Source organism: Entelurus aequoreus, linkage group LG07 (genome assembly GCF_033978785.1).
Source record: "Entelurus aequoreus isolate RoL-2023_Sb linkage group LG07, RoL_Eaeq_v1.1, whole genome shotgun sequence".
Lineage (NCBI taxonomy): Eukaryota > Metazoa > Chordata > Actinopteri > Syngnathiformes > Syngnathidae > Entelurus > Entelurus aequoreus.
Genome location: NC_084737.1, coordinates 55,889,795 through 55,908,273, shown reverse-complemented (window position 1 = coordinate 55,908,273; position 18,479 = coordinate 55,889,795). Strand labels below are relative to the sequence as shown.

Below are 18,479 nucleotides of genomic sequence, written 5' to 3'. Positions count from 1 at the left end.
AATATGAACAAAATAAGATCAAAACAACAAACAAGTACTGGCTGTTCCTCTTGCCTTACGCTGCATTAAATTGCAGGACAAAGAGACGATCAGGGGTGCCGAAACAAGCTCGCTAGTTAGCATCAATCTAGTAAGCTTACTTGTGTTCGCTCTCCAAGCCACAACGTTGACGGTTTTCCATTTTGCTGCTTATCATATTTGGATGATTTCAATCCAAACACTGTTAGTTCCAAACCAGTTGTAGTTCTACAGTATTTATTAGCAGCCAGAAAGAAGGTATATTTTTGACGGGATGTATGTAAACAGAGGTCACAACACCGAAAGTATATTACCCGAGGGGGCGTCGCAACAGGATAGCATTGCCAAATGGGAAACGTTCTTTGCATGCATGTTATAGAATTTTATGTTACATTTTCAATGATAATATTGTTAGTAAATTATCTACTAAAAAAACAAAAAATTATGTGGTATATTACATGAGACATGTAAGTGTCAAAAAGACAGCCACAAGAAGTTGGTAAATGAGAATAAATCTAAAGGTAAAATTTAATGTAGAAATGTACCCAATTGCAGGAAATGTAGTCTGCATTTAAAAAAATGTTGTTCGGGTTTGCGTGAAAGCAATTTGTGCTGATAGTTATTTTCCTCTTTTTTTCTCAAAGGGTGCTCAAATGCCTGAACCATGTAAGTTTTACATTACATGTACAAAATCCCCAAAAATACTAGTTCTGTCCCCTGATCTTCAGCTTTCTGAAAATATGACCCCATTATAGTTTAGTTGAATAATCATTAAAATATTAACAAAGTTATATATCCTGATGTTCTTTTTGTACTTTGTCATGTTTTTAAAAATATAAACGAGTCTGTTTCTAATTACAACCTCGACTTCCTAAAGTTTAGACCTGACTATCTTGCTGTTTTAATTGCACCCTATGTTTTGTCCCAAAATCTACATTCCAAAAAACCCCGGCTTATTAGTTACCTCCAGAGCCCTACGAATATCTGTTGGCTCTAGAGCGTTTTTCACTCAGGCTCCAGTACTCTGCAATGCCCTACAGTGACAGTTAGAGATGCTACCGCAGTAGAAGCATTTAAGTTCTACCTTAAAACTCACTTTAGCCATTAAATCAGTCCTTATCAAATAGTGGGGTGGGCTCCCCTGGGGCGGCGTGATGCTTTTTTTTGCGTATGTTGGACTTGGTTTCACTGTAACCACGTTGAGAGATGAGGAAAGGCTGGTGTGTTATTTCCTTTACTGTTAACAAACTTACAATGTTATGCATAGGTATAGTTATAACAATTTTACAGACAAATTATACTATTCATAGTATAGAGTGAGGGGGACGCAAAATATGTTTTTCTTCCTGGGAGGGTGTAACAGAAAATCATTGAGAAGCACTACTTTAAATAGACCCCTTTCTAGACCAGTTGATCTGGCGCTTTTCTGCTCAGTGCCCCTTCCCCTGCGTGGAGAGGATATCAGGTGGCCACAGTTAATTTCTGGAGGAGGTGTTTGCAAATTGAGACCAGACATGGACAATTAGTTGGACCACCTTTGGACCAGTCTTTCATGCACAGCTATAGACATCTCTGCGTAGCTGGCTGGATGAGCCTCGAAGAAGAGACCCCCAATACTATATGTGGGTTTACCAATGGACTGGACTCCCACTTTAACTTTAATTTAACAATTAGATAATTCAATAACTTTACCCACTTTACATCCATTGCCGCTGGTCAGGGGGGTCCCTACATCTGCATCCCTTCTCAAAGTTTCTTGTTTTTTCCCGATTCGGTGTCTTTTTTTAGTTTTTCCTTGCCCGGATGTAGGTTAAGATCAGGGGACATTGTCGTGAGTTTGTGAAGCCCTTTGAGGCACCAGTGATTAAAGAGGCCCTATTATACATAACCAACGTTTCTTATCTATTTGTACCTGCTGTTGTGTACTGGGGATCTGCATAAGTCCGGAAAATTTAAAATCAAACAGTGGAGGCATTACAGGGATATTTATAAAATAATCTTGCCTTCATCCCTACTTCCGCCAAACGAGTTGTTTCGAATTTGCTCCTTTTGTGACATTTTTCTTGTGTGTGTGACAACAGCAGATTATCCATATATGGTATGAATATACCCAGACTGGCTTGCGCGCGTCCTCCAACACGCTGTAGTTAAAAAGCTCCTTCTTTTTCGCCATTCTCTTGTTTTGGGGCTGACTGGGTCGTGCATGGACATGGATCCTCCACTCTTGCAATACAAAGTAGCGTAAAGTTCAAACTTAATCTGTCAATAGATTCGCTATGGAAGCGCTAAAAACTACAACAAAGTGGGCGCGGAGAAGACACAGTCGAAGTGGACGCACGTTAAAAGACCCGCCCACAAAACTGCTCATTCTGAAGAAAACATTCTGTAAAACATAATCTATGCAAGATGTAGAGAACCACCATTACATGTTATGTTGACCCCAATGCGGTGTTTAAATGTAGAAAAACAATCATAATATGACCCATTTAACAGCCATAAAAATAATATTTAGTTGATTGACATTATTGATAGAACATGTATAACAATCATTCCAAAACTTCCACACACAATCAGATGAATATCAAATTAATAAGGGTGCATTTCAAGTGCATATTATTGTCATTATTATTATATTCTATCCGAAATCTGAGAAATGGGGGTGGCAATCATATGATTCTATGGCTAAATTTTAGGCACATAAAAAACAGACAGTGCGATCACGTACTTGTAAATACGGGGAAGGGCAATCGACAAGGATGCAAACATTTGCAAACACCAAATGTTGGCAGCTATACCAATGTCCAATTCCTAGTGTTTTTTTTTCTTTGTGCTGCAATGACCGAATTAAAATATAGGAGTGTGTCATTTAAATCAAGAAGTTTAAATTGAGTCAGTGCAGCGGAGATCTAAGGATTTATTCCACAATTATGTACTGTAGGGTGCGGTGCACATTAGCTCAGATGTTGAGCTCATGGTTTGTACGGTTAGACTTAAATCATGCACCTGAAGTGTTTTGTTTTGTTTGGGATTTGTTTCAAAGATGGAGCCAGGTGCTCTGGATGAGACCCAAATCGCCACCATACTGAGAGAGATCCTCAAGGGGCTGGAGTATCTACACTCGGAGAAGAAGATCCACAGGGATATCAAAGGTATGCACAGATGCACGCACCTGTAACCTTGACTGCATTGCTATCACTCCTCCACAGTTATATTTCCTACCAGATAGCAGTAGAAAGACTCTAAATTAATCCACAAAGTCAAAAGAAAGATGTGTCATTGAAATAATGTGATCGTTCCTCTGCCTACAGGATAGAGAGAAAAAGAGGATTATACTGTAATGTGTTACAGGTACATTCTTAAATATAATTTTTTAACTTCTTAAAGGGGAACTGCACATTTTTTGGATTTTTGGCCATCAATCACAATTTGTATTTAAGACAATAACACATATTTTTCTTTTTTAAATGCATTGTAAATACATTTTGCTTACAATGGAGCCAATGGTAGTATCTCCATTCCGCCTATAAAGCCCTCTCCAAGACATCCACACACCTTTATAAAGGTTTTATCTACACACTGTAAATATATATGTAATGTAGTAACAGACATGTTTATAGTAACATGTACTTTTACTATGGATGGTGAGGCTCGGTTGGTAGAGTGGCCGTGCTAGCAACTTGAGGGTTCCTGGTTTGATCCCCAGCTTCCGCCATCTTAGTCACGTTCGTTGTGTTCTTGATTTTTATTTAACACTATATTATTATTTATACACCTATAGTGATCACAGAGACAGGTTGTTTTTGTGTTACTGTATATATTTGTTTCTCTGAAAAATCCCACTTAATATACTTTGGGTAACAACAGTCAATATTTATTTATTTTATTTTATTTTTTTAGGTGGGTAACAGTCAATATTTATTTATCTATTAGATTTTATTTTTTTATTATATAATAAAAGTGAGCTTTTGTTGAACCAAATATTGTGTTTTTTTCCATATACAACAACCTATCTGGACTCGATAAGAGAATCGATAAGGAATCGGTTCGATAAGAGGATTCGATAATAGGCTCGAACTCGATAATTCCTTATCAAACATCATCCCCACTTATGGGTTATACTTGTATAGCGCTTTTCTACCTTCAAGGTACTCAAAGCGCTTTGACACTATTTCCACATTCACCCATTCACACACACATTCACACACTGATGGCGGGAGCTGCCATGCAAGGCGCTAACCAGCAGCCATCAGGAGCAAGGGTGAAGTGTCTTGCCCAAGGACACAACGGATGTGACTAGGATGGTAGAAGGTGGGGATTGAACCCCAGTAACCAGCAACACTCCGATTGCTGGCACAGCCACTCTACCAACTTCGCCACGCCGTCCCGTACATAATGTACAATGTCTGCTGTCACGAGGATGCCGACTGCTAGGATGTTCATATGTTCCCATTTGAATGTAGAATCAGTCATAATCCTCACAAGGAAAAAGGGGTTGGAACCAAGCATCTTTTTGTGTATTTTTCACCATTTTTGGGGTCTTAATTTGATGCCAAAGTTGACCAACTCATCAGATTATGTCTTCATCCTTCGACTATCCAGGTGAGAGCGATTATTTATGATCTAGAATAAACTTTTGCGAGCTCTCGGGCGTGAGAGCAGCTCACCAGCCGCTGATATCAACACAATAGCACAAGCTGTTAGCTCCCTCTGATCACGGCGCTGCTGAAAATTGTTCATCTGCATTAGCACTTTTAATAAAAATATTGCTAACACTTTGTTAATATTCAAGTCAAAAAATGTAAATATAGTATTGTTCATGCTTTTTGGATGTTTTTTTTTAGAGGGATTTATAAGTAGACTTTTATTTACATTTATTTATGTTTTAGAATGCATAAAATAATATATATCCGTTGTCTTGTCTCATAATGATTGTGAACAATAGGCAAAATTCCAAAAGAAGTGCAGTTCCCCTGTAAGTTTTCTGCTACGAATGTGTAAGTCCAAGTTGGAGTCATGAAGCCTTTCTAGATTTCTAAACTGTCAGCACCTGTATTGGTAAACCCATTCTCTCGTAAAAGGATCAATCTAATTAGCGTAATTCAAACCATGGTTCAAAAGAGCCGAGCCCTAACAAAGAGCATCTTGACTCCCTGAAAACCATCAATCCGCGTGTGGTCTTTAATACATTGTCAAGCTTTGTTGTACTTATCTAAAATGTTGCATCTTCCATTTAAAAATACTATTTGTTAAAAGTGTTGGTCATCTGACCTCAAAGTAATTAGTTACAGTTACAAATTACTTCTCCCGATACGTAATTGAGTTAGTAACTCAGTTACCTCATTGTAAGAGTAATTAGTTACGTTATTTTACACCCTATTACGTTCTATAACATCTTTAACATCAGAGATTTTTATATTAACTAATTGAAGAATAAAAACCTTATGTACAGTATTTTAGAAGATTTGGCATCTATCTGAACTCTGTGCCGAATGTGCCATATGATATAAATAGAAATAAAAATGTATGAAAATGTAATAATCTGTAAAGTAACAATATTGAAAGTACAAAACCCGATACGGTAGCAATAATTTAAACTTGGGCAAAAGAACACAAAGGAACATTTGGCCTTTAAAGGGGAACTGCACATTTTTAGGAATTTTGCCTTTCGTTCACAACTGTTTGTTTTAACACTGTTTGTTAATAAGCTACCGTATTTTTCGGACTATAAGTCGCAGTTTTTTTCATAGTTTGGCCCGGGGGTGCGACTTATACTCAGGAGCGACTTATGTGTGAAATTATTAACACATTTCCGTAAAATATCAAATAATATTATTTAGCTCATTCACGTAAGAGACTAGACGTATAAGATTTCATCGAATTTAGCGATTAGGAGAGACAGATTGTTTGGTAAACGTATAGCATGTTCTATATGTTATAGTTATTTGAATCACTCTTACCATAATATGTTACGTTAACATACCAGGCACGTTCTCAGTTGGTTATTTATGCGTCATATAACGTACACGTATTCAGCCTGTTGTTCACTATTCTTTATTTATTTTAAATTGCCTTTCAAATGTCTATTCTTGATGTTGGACTTTATCAAATAAATTTCCCAAAAATGCGACTTATACTCCAGTGCGACTTATATATGTTTTTTTCCTTTATTATGCTTTTTCGGCCGGTGCAACTTATACTCTGGAGTGACTTATACTCAGAAAAATATGGTAAATAATATAAAATTGAAACATATACATCTACAGTAATAGAATAAGCATGAATAAGCCTGGGCCGATAACACATTTTGCTTGACGATATTTTACCTACAAATTATTGCCAAAAAACAAAATATATATATATATATATATATATATATATATATATATATATATATATATATATATATATATATATATATATATATATATATATATATATATATATATATATATATATATATATATACTTTGTAATTGGAATGAAAACTTAAATCTCCAAGTTAAATAAAACAAATAATAAAATAGTGTATTGAATAAAAATCACAACAAAAAGCAATAAATTATGTTGGGGGGCTCAAATATACGCAACCAAAACAGTAAATAGAATGGCTAAATAAAGTATTGACGAACAAAGTTGCACTTCAATATTGAACATGTAGGCAGAGGTCGAGTTGAACATTACTGGCAATCAAGTTACAACTTTTTTAAACCACAGTGCAGAGTAACAATATAAACACTACACTATAAGCAGATGTATTAACAGGTCATATGCAAAAAATGTTTTAAGTCTGTCAGATTCCGAGTGAGAACGACAGCATGACAAATGTCTGTCAAACGTTTGTAACATTTGTAAAAATGCTACTTTTTTAACAGTATTAAATGGCTGTATGACTTTGGCGATATATTTAACCCCATTTTCTATGAGCGCACACTATTTTGCACCGTTTTGTTTACACTGACCTGGCTTGTTTACCAAACGCGAAGTGAGCGTGGTATGTCAAAAGGTTGTGTTTCAAGTGGGCGTACAGGTTTGTTGTATTTGCGCACATTTGGCAAACTGGATTCTCGGCGTTCATTGTCTCAGCTTGTTCTAAAGGTTTAAACTGAAATATTCCCACACTGGTGTGGTGGCATTTGGCTTTGTAATACTTTTTTCCATGTTAGCTACTACATGCTACTAGTTACACCATGTGATGCTAGTGGGCCAGCGGCCCTGCCTTGCCACACAAAGAGTCAAAGACACTTAATGAGGACAAGTGAATTCACCCTCTTCTTTTCATTACGCTATGGCACAAACGCGTGTAGCTGCTGAAAGCGACAAAAGCGTGAATGCTCTTGAAGCATGCACGTTGCAATTTATCGACGCTGGAAAACTTACCGACTTAATTTTTATTTATCGTCGGTTTAATTGACTTATCGAATATCAGCCCGGGCCTACGGCTCTAATTTAACTATTGGCTTCGGAATTCAGCTTGAAATATTTTTAGACATGTGCTAACTAACAAAGATGACTACTTAATTTAGAATGAGTTATTTATACTGTAACTGTGCTGCTCATTATGCTGTTACAAAAATAATAATTACAGTGGAAATGAAGAAATTAAAACAGTGCTTTGATAAAAAGACTATCATGAAACCTAAAATCTAAATAACTGCTAATAGTTGAATATACTGGACACGCACAGACACTTAAGTTTCTTTTCATATGTGGTCTTTGGTGGTACCCCTGCTTTACAACATATTCCATTAATTCTTGGCTAAATGGGGTAACTGTTAAACCATTTATAAGTTAGGAACTGTTTTAGTGTTCTATATTGAATATTATCATATTAATGTAGATGTTGTCTGTGCTGTCTGTTACTATTTGTATTACAATGAGATGTGTGGAGTAAATGTAAGCTCCCATTTTTTTTCACTTGACTGAAGGAAATTGGATTTGCTGTGATTTTAGTTAAACCTAGGCATTGCCAGGACTGTTGGTAAAGATTAATCCATGTTTGGATTTTCTGATCAGACTTTTTGATGTTGCATGACTATACTTATAGTGTTTTTTTGCTCACCACAGCTGCTAACGTGCTGCTTTCTGAGCAAGGCGAGGTCAAACTGGCAGATTTCGGCGTGGCAGGCCAGCTTACCGACACCCAGATCAAGCGCAACACCTTTGTGGGCACGCCCTTCTGGATGGCCCCCGAAGTCATTAAACAATCTGCATACGACTCTAAGGTGAGGAAAGCCAGTCAGATATGACATTGCTAATGCGAACAAAACATGGTAAGTGTCTGTGCTGGTTTAATGTACAGTGGAATCTTAAATGTCAAACACAATCCAAATTCCCAGAGGTGGGGAAAGACACAACTGCCTACTGTGGTGTACCCTTGTTAATTAAATGGCCTGTTTTTGTTTTGAAGGCCTGACTTTACAGTACGGCTACACGATTATGGCCAAAATAATAATCACAAATATTTTTCTCAATATTGAAATCAAGATTATTAATCATTATGTCAGGTAAAGCATAGTGTTTCCAAGCGGTTGGCATTTAACTTGCAGTAATTGGGTCCTGGAGGTGGGAGGATGTGCGTGAATGTGGTGTCATGTAATTTCAATCAATCAATCAATCAGTACAAGTTTACTTATGTAGCCCTTAATCACAAATGTGCTGCATGAACAACAACATCCTCGGGTCTGATCCCACATCAGGGCAAGAAAAAAACTCAACCCAATGGGAACAACGAGAAACCATGGAAGGGACCGCAGATGTTGGGACCCCCCACCCTCATGGGTGACCGGTGGAATGGATGCCGAGTAGATACGGTTGATAACGTGAGAGTCCAGTCTATAGTGGGCCAGCAGGGGATCCTCGTGTATGTAGACAAGTCAGCAGTGCAGAGATGTCACCAAATGATGCACAGAGGAGTGGTCCATCCTGGGTTCCAACTTGGAACAGCTCGCGCCTCCTTCGTGGAAACAGGTCCGTGGCCACCTGATAAGGAGGGCAGAGCAGAAAAAAGAGAGACGGTAGATCAACTCGTCTATAAAGGGGTCAATTTAAAGGCTAGTGTGTATAAATGAGTTTTAAGATGGGACTTAAATGCTTCTACCGAGGTAGCATCTCTCACTGTTACCGGTAGGGAATTGTAGAGTACTGGATGGAGCCCGAATAGAAAACACTCTATCGCCCGCAGACTTTTTTTGGGCTCTGGGAATCACTAATAGGCCGGAGTTCTTAGAATGCAGATTTCTGGCCGGGATATGTAGTACAATACAATCAGCAAGATAGGATGGAGCTAGACCGTTTAGTATTTTACACGTAAGTAGCAAAACCTTAAAGTTGCATCTTAAGTGCACAGGAAGCCAGTGCAGGTGAGCCAGTATAGGCATAATATGATCAAGCTTTCTTGTCCTTGTCAAAAGTCTAGCAGCCGCATTCTGTACCAACTGTAATTTTTTAATGCTAGACATAGGAAGATCCAAAATAATATTTTACAGTAATATGTAATGAGATAGTCTAATAAAAGGGTTAATCATTTTTATGCATATATTTAAAGACAAATCTTTGTGGTTTTGTTCATAATTAGTTTTAGCATTTAATATTTTTCTCATTACATGATGCCTTCAGCTCTATTTATCCATTGTTTATGTTTTTTATCAAAAATAAAATGTTTTAATGGTAATATGGGGACGGCGTGACGCGGTTGGGAGAGTGGCCGTGCCAGCAACCTGAGGGTTCCTGGTTCGATCCCCACCTTCTACCAACCTCGTCACGTCCGTTGTGTCCTTGAGCAAGACACTTCCCCCTTGCTCCTGACGGGTCGTGGTTAGGGCCTTGCATGGCAGCTCCCGCCCTCAGTGTGTGAATGTGTGTGTGAATGGGTGAATGTGGAAATAGTGTCAAAGTGCTTTGAGTACCTTGAAGGTAGAAAAGCGCTATACAAGTATAACCCATTTACCATAATACTAACCGGTGGGAATTTTATTGCGGTTTATCATCATTGCGACATTACTTAGAAGTAGTCTGCTAAGAATCTCGTTACCCTGCGTAATGACAATAAAGCTGATTCTGATTGTGATTCTGAATAAGCCTGTTTGCCTGCCAAGTGCTTGAGCCCGTACTAAGTCTGCAACCGAACAGGACGTCACGTGCCACCCAGATACAGAAAAATTGATAACATTTGATTTTACGTGAATCTGTATTCATTAGTGCCAACAGAATTCGATCGGTACCAATAAAAGTACATAATTCGGTACCCAGACTTATTTGGGTGGAAGTGTAGCAACATGTCTTGTGTGCCTTTCAGGCTGATATCTGGTCTCTGGGAATAACCGCTATTGAGCTGGCGAAAGGCGAGCCGCCTCACTCGGAGCTCCATCCTATGAAGGTTTTGTTTCTCATCCCAAAGAACAACCCCCCAACCCTGGAGGGAAACTACAGCAAGCCACTCAAAGAGTTTGTTGAAGCCTGCCTCAACAAAGAGCCCAGTTTTGTAAGTACCCCTATCAAGTCAAGATGTGTACCTTCAGCCTGTTATTGAGAATCTGGCCTGCTTTATTCCTGCAGAGGCCAACTGCCAAAGAGCTGCTGAAGCATAAGCTAATCGTACGCCATGCTAAGAAGACATCCTACTTAACTGAGCTGGTAGACAAGTACAAACGCTGGAAGGCTGACCAGTCCAGAACCACCGAATCCAGTTCTGACGAGTCTGATTCGTAAGCATTGTTTGCGATACTTAATGAGATTGAATGGACGTCGAAGTTTGCATGTGTGAATGTCTACATTGTGCCTTGCTATTTAGTGACGAGCAGTCCAGAGTGTGCCTTGCAGTCAGCTGGAGTTTCTCCAGTTCACCCGTGGCCCTGAACAGGATAATGAATGAATGTGTGATGTTGCTTGACATGACAGCATGTTTGTTTGTACGACAGGGAGCAGGACGGTCAGGCTTCAGGCGGAAACGACTTTGGCAGCGACGACTGGATCTTCACCATCCGGGAGAAAGACCCTAAGAAGCTGCAAAATGGAGAGGGACAGTTGGGGGCGACAGAGCAGGTGTTGTACATTAGCAGCTCGATGAAAAGGACACACATGTTGATTGTCCACATTGCCTACTTTTAGTTTATTTGTGCTGTACTTTCTCTCACCTTCTGTTTATTTGCAGATGATAGACATTCCAAAGAGGCCTTATTCACAGAACCTGTCCACAGTCATTTCTCCTGCATTCGCAGAGGTAAACTTTTCAACCTGTAATAAACTAAATAGCCACAACTAAATACCAGGAACCATTTGGCTCAGCATCAAATGCAATGGAGAAAATAAGTATTTGGTGCCATGCTTTTTTTGTTTGTTTTTTAAATAAAACTCTCTGGCCTGCATACTGTGCTGTTACTGGAACTTTCACTAACCTGAGGACAGACGTTTAAGGGATCAATCTAACTGAGGGGTTTGCAACCATGTTGCCCCCTTTTTGGCAAGGACAACTCCAGACTTGTCCGAAAGCCGCAAAACAACATATTTTATAAACATTTGAATCTTTTTAAATTAAATTTTACTAGCAAACACATGTTTCCATGCAGAATTAAACTCAATTTTCCTTGAGATTTTTCTCTTTTTGGAATAAATGTATGGTTATTTTTTCCAGGGGGTTTACACACTCTTTGTAAGAAGGTTAACATATGCAATCTGCAGGGATCAAATAGTTGTATGTGTTAAATATGTATTCCTACAGTATGTGGTAAACACCTACAATTAGTACTCTGTGTTTAATTCCCAGCTAAAGACCAGGCAGGAACAGGTGAGCCGGAACCCTTTGGTCCTTGATGACTTGAAGGAGTCCATCCTGCGGGCGGAAGAGGCTTACCCCGGCATTACTGATTCCCTGGTGGCTCACATGGTCCACAGGTTTCAGAGGTACGAACATGTCCTGTTGGAATCACATTTACATTTTCTGCGCTATAAAGATCTCCCTGCCTATTTTTCTTGCAGTTTTTCCACAAGCAGGTCATCCTCCTCTACACCGTAGGGAGTGATCCAATGCTGCCCGCCTACTGAAGCATCTCGTCCAGCAACACATCCCGCAATAACTGCACTTGGAATTGAGACCATTGGTTGCGCAGTACTAGCTGATTTTCAAGCTCTTTGCTTCTAGAGACTTCTTTCAAGACACGCTGGACACTTTTAGCCTGGATCGCTGCGTGGTGTTTGTCTATCAATGAACTGAAGCTCACAAAAGCAGAGAGCAGACTTCAACCCACCACGCTTTAATTTCAAGAAAGGAGCGTGTCCCATCAGAACCTCACACGCACCAACATGCCTACAGGTGAACAGCAGCGTTCTTCATGCAAAACCTCAGGTAAAGCGCTTTAAACACCCTTGTCAGTGGGCAGGGTCTTCTTCCGGAACCCAGTTCATTGGCTGTGTCTCGATCGGTGCATTTGCGTACTTACACTCAGTCTTGTAAGTCTGTTCACACTGCCAAGTGCGTGACAATACAGTACACTGCAATACCTGGATATTGCCCCTGAAAACTTACCACCCTTGGTAGTCGCCAACTTGGCTACATTGCAGAAAAGGAGGGACTAACTGGTTACAATTGAGAAGAATAAGTGATATTGCTATCATTTCCAGAAAGTCTATGACAGTCCTGGATTTGTGACTACACCACAGTCAACATTCACACACTCAAGACTACGTAAACTGTAGTACCTTGTTTTTGGTCTGTAATCCCTTCCAAAAGGTCAGATAAACAGAAAGAACAAAGTAATTTTCCAGATCAGTAATATTGTAAATTCTATGAGTCAGTGTCAGAAACCCAACAAAACACAAACACTTTTTAAGTAGAATACCTATAGTTTTACATGCACAAAACAATGTCAAATACAATGGAACCTCGATTTACAAACTTAATTGGTTCTTGAACAGGCTTCGTAAATAAAAGTATTTAGTTTCTCCTCAGGAAACAACGTTAACATTTTAGTGTACATTTGACTAAAAGCTTGTACACTTCAAACACAATATAAAGCGCTATACAGTACTGTCATACATACCAAGGGGAAGATGGATTACCTTTCTATTTAATACCAAAGCCAAAAAAATACATCTTACCTGTTAATCTTCCTATGCAGCCGCCTCACACGCACACATTTTCTTTTCTGTGAGTTTTAATCCACCATCACAATCAATTTGCTTCAAGGATGGCGCTCGCTTGCTTTTTAAAGTATTATTTTTTTCATGTCAGCCATTTCAATAACGCCAACTTGTCACATTAAATGCAGAACAATTTCTACCCACACGTACGTACGCGCAGACAAGATTCGTACAACAAAGCGTATTTACTATTCAGTCTGTGGTCTGTTAATTTGAAAAATTATTTGGGCACTCTTTGGGGGACGGCGTGGCGAAGTTGGTAGAGTGGCTGTGCCAGCAATCGGAGTGTTGCTGGTTACTGGGGTTCAATCCCCACCTTCTACCTTCCTATTCACGTCCGTTGTGTCCTTGGGCAAGACACTTCACCCTTTGCCTCTGATGGCTGCTGGTTAGCGCCTTGCATGGCAGCGCCCGCCATCAGTGTGTGAATGTGTGTGTGAATGGGTAAATGTGGAAATACTGTCAAAGCGCTTTGAGTACCTTGAAGGTAGAAAAGCGCTATACAAGTATAACCCATTTATCATTTATTTGCGGAATGATTCACAGGCAAACTGACCAGTTTATTACATGCAATGTTTTGGCCGTAGGAAAAATGTAGGAAACATTTACAATGAACATTGAGGTACCACTATACTAAGGTGTACACATTATACTTATTTAAGTGTACTGACGCAAGTACTCCATTTGAGACACAGTCAAGGTGTACAAGATGGCACACATTGTAGATGCTGATCAAAGTTTTAAAAGACGATCCGATTGAACAGAGAATGCTTGGATTTTGTCTGTTATGCTTTCTCATCCTTTGATTTATATGGGGTTTGTTTGCAAGAACATCCCATAAGTCTTTTCTTTGAGTTTCAATCCACCATCACAATCAATTTGCTTCCTTGTTTTTTAAAGTCCAATTTTTTCAATGTCCACCATTTCAAAAATGCCAACTTGACACATTATATGCAGAACAGTTTCTAAGCACAGCCTTTAATAGACGATTGAACTTTTTTAACCAGGGGTGTCCAAAAGTGTTCCACTAAGGTCTGCATATCAAAGAATGTAAGAGACGAGCGGTTGGTTTGAAATTCTTTACAATTTAATTAAACGAATCAATCCAATTTGTCAAGAAAAAAGAGCCTACTTATACATCTCAACCGCCATTAAATGTGTAGGTACTTAATGTTTCATAACATTCTGTATAGTTACGGCAATGTAATTTGCAATCATAGTCCCAATTGAGTCAATAGATTAGAAGTTGTTAACATGTTAACTACTAGCATTATTTGAATTTCCATTTTGTATGGACTGTTCCAAAATTGGAATATATAGCAGTTCAGACCTTATGTACATAACTAGTTAGCTTTATGTAATCTAACTTTCTTGGTGCTAACTTTAGCAGTCTAGTTTAAACATATTGCATTGACATTTAGCACTTTAGAAACTGAATATTGAAGCGATGTGTCAACACAGGTTGTTGGTATGCTTACTATTAGCTCAAAACGCTAGCATCGCATTGACAATATCATTGTCCGCTCCCAATACTGTTGAGATGTGCTGATGAATGCTGGACTGACCATTGCCTCATCCTCTCCACCATGTCTATCCGTCTGATGCAAAAAAGAAGGTGCCAAAAGGGACAAACTTGCTGAAGGCTTAATATTGAGCGAAATAATTGACCAACAGTTGCAGGCAGCCCTCCGTTCAGACTTGCCAGACCAGTACCCACAAGATATTGAAAATCATTGGGACACCCTTTCTGCTACCCTCATGAACTCATGCAAAGCCATTCTTGGTCACAAAATGTGGAGACATCAAGATTGGTAGGATGAGAACGATACCGAAATTTAGCAGCTTATAAACACCATGCAGAAAACCTTCCTCTGCAACTGTAAGGATAAAAGAGAACCCCTTGCCAAAGTAAAAGCAGCTGTCTAATCACAGGTTAGAAACCAGTGGTGGACACAAAAAGCCCTGGAAATCCAACAGCTTGCTGATTATGGATAACCAGGGGCTTTTTTGAAAGAAACCACAAGAGCAATATATGGCCCTATCCATCGTTGCTTCTGATCCCCCTTTCGCTCTGAGGAAGGACCCTCCCTGATGAAAGACAAGGAAACCATAACACAGAGGTGGAAGAAGCACTATGAAGAGCTTCTAAACAGGGACACCATCCCTGAGTTTGATGCCCTGGGCCAACTCCCCCAACTGCTGATCATTGAGAGTATGGAAGAACCACCCATTCTGGAAGAGGTGCAGGACGCTATCAGGACAATGAAAAACAAGGCTCCTGGGTCTGATGGCATCCCAGCTGAGGTCCTGAAAGAAGCTGGGCTTGTCCTCCTTGAACACATCCACTCCCTGCTCATTAAAATATGGGGAAAAGAGGAAATACCTGCACAGCCAAGGGATGCTTTAGTCATCTCCCTCTTTAGGAAGGGTGACAACACAGACTGCGGCAACTGCCATGGTATTTCCCTTTTTTCCACCAAAAGGAAAGGCATTAGCTCGGGTGTTGGGCAACAGACTCAACCCCCTGTCCGAAAGCACTCTTCCTGAGTCTGAGTCGATTCTGTTCAAACAGAGGCACTATGGGTATAATTTTAGTTGCTTGTCAGAAATTAAACTGGAAATTGTGATGTATCATGTTGTATGCATGCATGTTCGAAATAAATACAAACTCAACTCAACTCAACTCAGCTGCAAGAAAAGTGCCGGAAAACAGAATCAGCTTCTACACATGGCCTTCATAGACCTCACCAAATACTTTCACTCAGTCAACCGTCAGGTGCTCCGGCTGGTCCTGGCAAAAATTGGCTGCCCAGAAAAATCCATCATGGTGTTGCAGCTGCTACACAACAACATGTATGCCACTGTATTGACTGGCTTTCGAGATGAAACGGAACCATTTTGGGTTGACACAGGAGTCAAGCAAGGACACGTTATTGCACCATCACTGTTCTCCATCTTCATTGCAGCCATCCTCCACCGCAGGGAGTCAATATTATGTACAGCAACAGATTTAAGGTTGAAGGTCGAACCACTGCCTTATCGATCACAGAGCTGCAGTATGCAGATAATAATGCTAGTGTAGCCCTTTCAGAAGAGGACCTACAGTGCACCTTGACTGCTTTTGCGAAAGCTTCCAAACAGCTTGGTCAAGAAGACTCAAATCCTTCATCAGCCACTGCCAAACAGCAGCACTCTCCCGAACATCTCCATTGAAAACACCAGGTTGGAAAATGTAGACCACTTCCCATATCTTGTCAGCTTTTTGTCATCTAAAGCCACCATTGATGAAGAGGTACACCACCGTCTCAGCTGTACCAGCGGAGCATGCTCTAGGCTAAAGAAAAGGGTCTTTGTGAACCATGACCTCTAGGCAAAGACCAAAATATTAGTCTACAAAGCAGTGCTGCTCCCCACTCTCCTGTATGGGTCAGACACATGGACCACATATAGCAAGCATCTGAGAGCACTCAAGGCCTTCCATCAGAGGCACCTCCAAAGAATCCTCAGAACGGACCAACACCAGCATCCTGGAGCAGGCTGGCATCTCTACTATCACCCTCACCATTGCCCAACACCTGCTCAGTTGGACTGACCATGGGATTAGGATGCCTGACTTTCACCTTCCCAGACAAGTCCTGTACTCTGAGCTTGCCCAAGGAAAGTGTGCCCCAGGAAGCCAAAAGAAAAGGTACAAAGGATTAAGGATAATCTCAAGAAGTGCCATATATGCCTAAAACCTGGGAGGCTACAGCGACGAACACGGCCACCTGGAGGGAAACTGTCCGTAATGGGGTTGCACAGTACAATAATGACCTCTTGTCTACGAAGGTGCTCATTCATCCAGGTCATTCAATCGATCGCAACTGGACTAAGTAGTCCAGTTGCGATCGATTGAATGCCCTGAGATAATAATAATGATCTCCACTTTGCTGCAGAGCAGAAGCACAGGCAAAGTAAAGAGATTACCTCCTCTCAGAAGGTTCCACTAAAACCCACAACTGCCCACCCATGTCACATCGCACCGAACTATGTGGGTCTAGGATTGGCCTCTTCACCCTCCTGAAAACCCATAAGGACAAAGAAGGACGACGACAGACATACTCAACCATGTGTGTCCGCCAATGATGATGTTTATGATGATAGCATTTGGGTTTTGCTGGCATACTGCCCAGGTCTCAAAATGCCAGAGGTTAGCAACAGATACCGGGCCCATTTTGCCAGTTATTATTATTATTTTGGCATCTAAATGACCTTTTCTGAGGGCTTTTACATACTCAATAACATACCAAATGTTTTAAAAAGTGTGTCCTGCCGAAAATTGTTCACATTATTCATGGCAGGACATACTGAAATCATCAAAAACCCATTTGGCCATTTAGTTGGCAGATGCCATTTTTTGGGAATACATTTTTTCTGTGCAAGGGTCAGATGCAGGCTGTGTTTAATTGTCTCTTTAGAATATGTTACAGTCCAAATAAAAAATGAGCTATGAGCCACAAATGGATGCACTTTGGATACCCCTGCTTTCAATGGTTATGTCAAACGCCACTCTTAATGCTCTCTGCACACAAGAACTGCCATGTTTCATTTTAGGCTTTCAGCCATGACATCTAATTTCATATTTTTTGTATTTCAACTATGTTTGCACAATGTAAGTGTGGCCATCATTTCAAGAAAACGGAAAGCGAAAGTTAAAGACAAGTTGCTAATAGCCATGTTTTGCTACGTTTACTGGAGAATCTACTACTGTCCTAATGCAGCAATAACAAGTCGGATTAGTCGTTATACAGGGATGAAGACAAATTAAAAAATATATATCAACTGTATTTTTATAACAGCAGACATAGAATGCTTTACAGATACCTGATAAAGCTACACAGTGGGAAAACATTACGCTAAGGAAATAACTATAAAACGTGTACATTTTGTTGTATCATGGCTGGCAAATTATAGAAGTGTTTATATTTGCTTGTCATCTCAAGGTAAATGTTAAGCTTTTAAAGTGAAATAAAAAATAAAGATTTAATGTTACTCAGCTTTCCTGCCTCCCTCACTCTCAATACTACAGGGTGTCCCTGAACTATTGACATAATTGTATATACTTTAATCTTTACAAAAAATATATCCATCCATTTTCTACCGCTTGTCCCTCACGGGTATTTAAAAAAAAAAAGTAATATTCAAAATGTGATTGTATATATGTGTATACAGTATGATTAATGATGTACATCAATCAATCAATGTTTATTTATATAGCCCTAAATCACAAGTGTCTCAAAGGGCTGTACAGAAATTGTTTCCTCTGATTAAAATGTTTTGTTATATAC

At 39.7% G+C, this 18,479-nt stretch overlaps 1 protein-coding gene across 2 annotated transcripts in view; it reads left to right on the top strand.

Moving 5' to 3' along the window:
- LOC133654058 (serine/threonine-protein kinase 24-like) overlaps nucleotides 1-18,412 on the top strand; it is a 31,227-nt gene extending 12,815 nt beyond the window's left edge. For both annotated transcript variants that reach the window (XM_062054020.1, XM_062054019.1), the window contains exons 5-12: nucleotides 3,059-3,167; nucleotides 8,083-8,240; nucleotides 10,313-10,498; nucleotides 10,573-10,721; nucleotides 10,935-11,058; nucleotides 11,168-11,236; nucleotides 11,780-11,916; nucleotides 11,992-18,412. In XM_062054020.1, the coding sequence (XP_061910004.1) occupies nucleotides 3,059-3,167; nucleotides 8,083-8,240; nucleotides 10,313-10,498; nucleotides 10,573-10,721; nucleotides 10,935-11,058; nucleotides 11,168-11,236; nucleotides 11,780-11,916; nucleotides 11,992-12,028 (969 nt within the window). In that variant the 3' untranslated portion in view covers nucleotides 12,029-18,412. The remainder of the gene's footprint in view (nucleotides 1-3,058; nucleotides 3,168-8,082; nucleotides 8,241-10,312; nucleotides 10,499-10,572; nucleotides 10,722-10,934; nucleotides 11,059-11,167; nucleotides 11,237-11,779; nucleotides 11,917-11,991) is intronic.
- Nucleotides 18,413-18,479: the final 67 nt, after the last annotated feature.